This window comes from Eimeria mitis, genomic scaffold, assembly GCF_000499745.2.
Source record: "Eimeria mitis Houghton genomic scaffold, Emh_scaff1424, whole genome shotgun sequence".
NCBI classification, from domain to species: domain Eukaryota; phylum Apicomplexa; class Conoidasida; order Eucoccidiorida; family Eimeriidae; genus Eimeria; species Eimeria mitis.
Window position 1 is genome coordinate 7449 of NW_013569171.1, and position 3343 is coordinate 10791.

General features: G+C 50.7%; 1 protein-coding gene across 1 annotated transcript in view; it reads right to left on the reverse strand.

The window, feature by feature from the left end:
• The window catches only part of EMH_0036700 (Protein phosphatase PTC7-like protein, related), a gene marked incomplete at both ends in the record, with an annotated part of 4472 nt that overhangs the window by 602 nt on the left and 527 nt on the right, over positions 1-3343 (reverse strand). Inside the window, 5 exons of the mRNA XM_013495114.1 lie at positions 44-227; positions 651-826; positions 1247-1624; positions 2153-2475; positions 2739-3277. Coding sequence (XP_013350568.1) covers positions 44-227; positions 651-826; positions 1247-1624; positions 2153-2475; positions 2739-3277 — 1600 coding nt within the window. The remainder of the gene's footprint in view (positions 1-43; positions 228-650; positions 827-1246; positions 1625-2152; positions 2476-2738; positions 3278-3343) is intronic.

Below are 3343 nucleotides of genomic sequence, written 5' to 3' on the forward strand. Positions count from 1 at the left end.
GCCTCATGTATGCGCGAAGCCCCCCAGGTGCCGCGCCCCTTACCCGTGAGCGCAAGGACTTCGAAGTCAAAGACATTGTCGAAAAGTCCGTCTGTTCCCAGGATAATCAGATCTCCATCTTGAACAGGAACACTTGTGGATTGAATTGCAGATGGCTCGTCGCCGATGCGCCCCCCATGGCCCTGCCCGTACTCCTGCTTCGCTATGCCCACAAGCCGAGTCAAACCCTACATCAGCAGCAGCAGCAGCAGAAGCAGAAAAGACATTAGCACACGAACGGACGCATTCTTTCTCGGTTGCTTTTGCAGAAAAACAACAAAACATAGATGCTTAGAGGGAATCGCAACAGAACGAAGCCGAAGCAGCCAGGGAAGGTGAAGGCTGGGAAGGCTGGGGGTACGGGGGAGAGGAAGAAAAGTGAATGCATAAGAACGGCGGCCCCAGCGCATACAAACACATGTGCAAAGGCAGCCCACAGGAGGATAAGGATGCAAAGAAAAAATACCTACAAGAGACATCCAAAACGAAATAATAACAAATGCAAATGTCTACGATAACAGGAGTAACCANAAATACCTACAAGAGACATCCAAAACGAAATAATAACAAATGCAAATGTCTACGATAACAGGAGTAACCACACGACGCACCTTCTGCAACAAGCCGTCCCACTCCTCCGGACCTGGAAGGTGAGCGAACTGAAAGGGTACATTGAATCCGTGCTGCATTTCCTTTACTTTCTTCACCAAGCTCAGCTGACTCAAAGAACCCCGGACGCGGGGACGTCGCAACACCAAACTGCTGCTGTCGCCCAAGTTAGCCAGACCTGACAAACCCCATACGCTCACCCCCCAACCCTAAGCCCTAGACCCTATGCCCCATATCCTAAACCATAATCTATGGAGTGATGATTTTTTTCTTTATACCCATGTGCGCTTCAGGAGTAAAACCCCAGCTGTGCATACACACTACAGTACCTAGGGTTTCAATACTTCTGTCTAGTTCAAGTTGTGAAAATGCTGCAAAATCTATCCCCGGTGTTTTGCATTTCTTTATAAAGTGAAAACAACGTGAATTCATATCTAGGGAGAAGCAANATCTATCCCCGGTGTTTTGCATTTCTTTATAAAGTGAAAACAACGTGAATTCATATCTAGGGAGAAGCAAACTGCGACTGTATTTGCGTGCAGTGCTATACCAAATAGGCCCGTGTCTCCATCAAGGACGCCCACGATGGCAGTGCTACTGCCGAAGTTGCGGGCCTTGTGGTAAGCCCTTGTCAATGCTTCTTTCGCCAGCTCTGCGGGGTTGTTGGTGGTCTTCTCTGTGTCTTCTTCTGCTTCCGTCTCATTTCCTCCGTTTCGTTTTTTGTCGCTCGCCTTTCCCTTTTTGCATTGCTGCTCTTTTTGGATGGCGCCGAGGGCGTCTTGCGTGCCCTGCATAAGGTCTTGCGCATATTCTTGAGGGTTTATTCCAGCCAAATCCTCCCACTCAGACACCCCGTCTGCCACTCCAAACGCATTCTTAGAGGCGTCTAAAAACCAGGCATCTTCACCACCTCTGTAGCGTTTATCGTCCCGCGGGATGCTGAAGGCCCCGATCCACAAACACAAGTCCGTGCGAGCTGAAGTTCAAAAAAAAAACACACACGCACACACGCACACACATCATACACACACANCAAGTCCGTGCGAGCTGAAGTTCAAAAAAAAAACACACACGCACACACGCACACACATCATACACACACATAAACAAGCACAACAGTGACTGCAGATGCATGCGACAGTAGCTCAAGATGCATGCAGCATCCAGAACTGCCACAGAAACCAACAGACACAAGCACGCAAAGATAGCTAAGCAGCTACAGAAACTTCCATCTAAGTAACGGACAGCCAGCGGCAGCCTGGAGGAATATAGCAGAAAAAAACATTCAGAGATACGCCACAGTTGTTGTTGATATACACGCAGTATATACGTCTATCAGCTGAGAAGGCAGGCCAGCGGGGACAGCTGAAGAAGAAAAGAGCTGAGCTGCTGCCTCCCCGTGCCAGCCGAAAAATCACGGGGAGAAGAAATCCATAGTCGGGGTTGCATGAGGCTGAGGGGAGACAGCCTCATCCAGCCCTGATGAGCATATAAGATGGCTTACCTGGCTCTTCTGTTTTTTTCGGTGCCTTGGCCTCCTTTTGCAGCCGCAACAAATCGACCTCCGGGTGTCTCCGACCCAACGGGCCCCTCAATATTTGTACAATGATTTCCGGGTATTCTCCTAGACAGTCACTCATTGCAACGTAACGAGGAGCATCTCGATAAGCCCCCTCTCCATGCTTGCCGTGCTTGTGGTCCACTGCACAGAAGTTAGGGTCCCCCTCAGGCCGGCGGGTGTGGCACCCCGAGAGACACCGCACCAACCGCTCCTCCTCCTCCTCCGCTGCGCTCGCCGCAGGCCCCAAGCACAGCGCCCCGAGGTCTCTGCTCGCAAGACAAAAAAGGAGACAGAATACCAACCCATACATAACACCACCACTCAAACAAACAAAAGCGCGATGCACTACTTCACGCCTCATATCTGAGACGCGCGTGTGAGCATCATATGAAGTATATGTGTATATTGTATATATATATATATATATATATATATATATATATATATATATATATATATATATATATATATATATAGAAATATCCATGCACGTATGCCCATATGGAGCAGCAGCAAAGACGTAACGAACCTGTGTTGCGTGTGGGCGAGGTACTTTTGAATGGGACAGGCTCTCACAGTAGGCGGATCTGACCAGCTGCACGCGGAGATAGTTGAAATTACTGTCTTTCCTGGAATGGTAGGAGTTGTTCTCGAAGCTGGTGGTGGGACTGCTGATCCTGTAGCTGCCTTGCTTGCGTATGATTCTGTTGGGCCTGAGGGTATCGCACTCCCCCTCGTTCCTGCTGCTGTTGCTTGTGATTCCTGAGAGGGGCGAGTCCACCGCACAGCTGTGAGGGGAGCAGCGCTAGGAGCAGCTGCGGGGTGCAACTCTCTCCGCTGTGAGCCTTCCGTGTTGCCGTAGGCTCCCGGTGGGTGACGGTGATGGGGCTGTCGGAGGTGCACGTAGTAGCTGTCATCTCTCCCGCGGCCCTGTAGCTCGTCTAATCCGTTTGAGGGCACCCCATCCTGCTCACTGTTGCTGCTCCCCGCGTACTCTGTGTTCACCACCACGTGAACAGAGGCCCTCCTGGGGGTATCGTCTCCTTTGGGAGTCACCACGGGCAACAGCTGCACCAGAAAACGCACAATGCACGTGCTTTCCAGTGTACGCTGCGTCGCTGGCATGCTAGATGG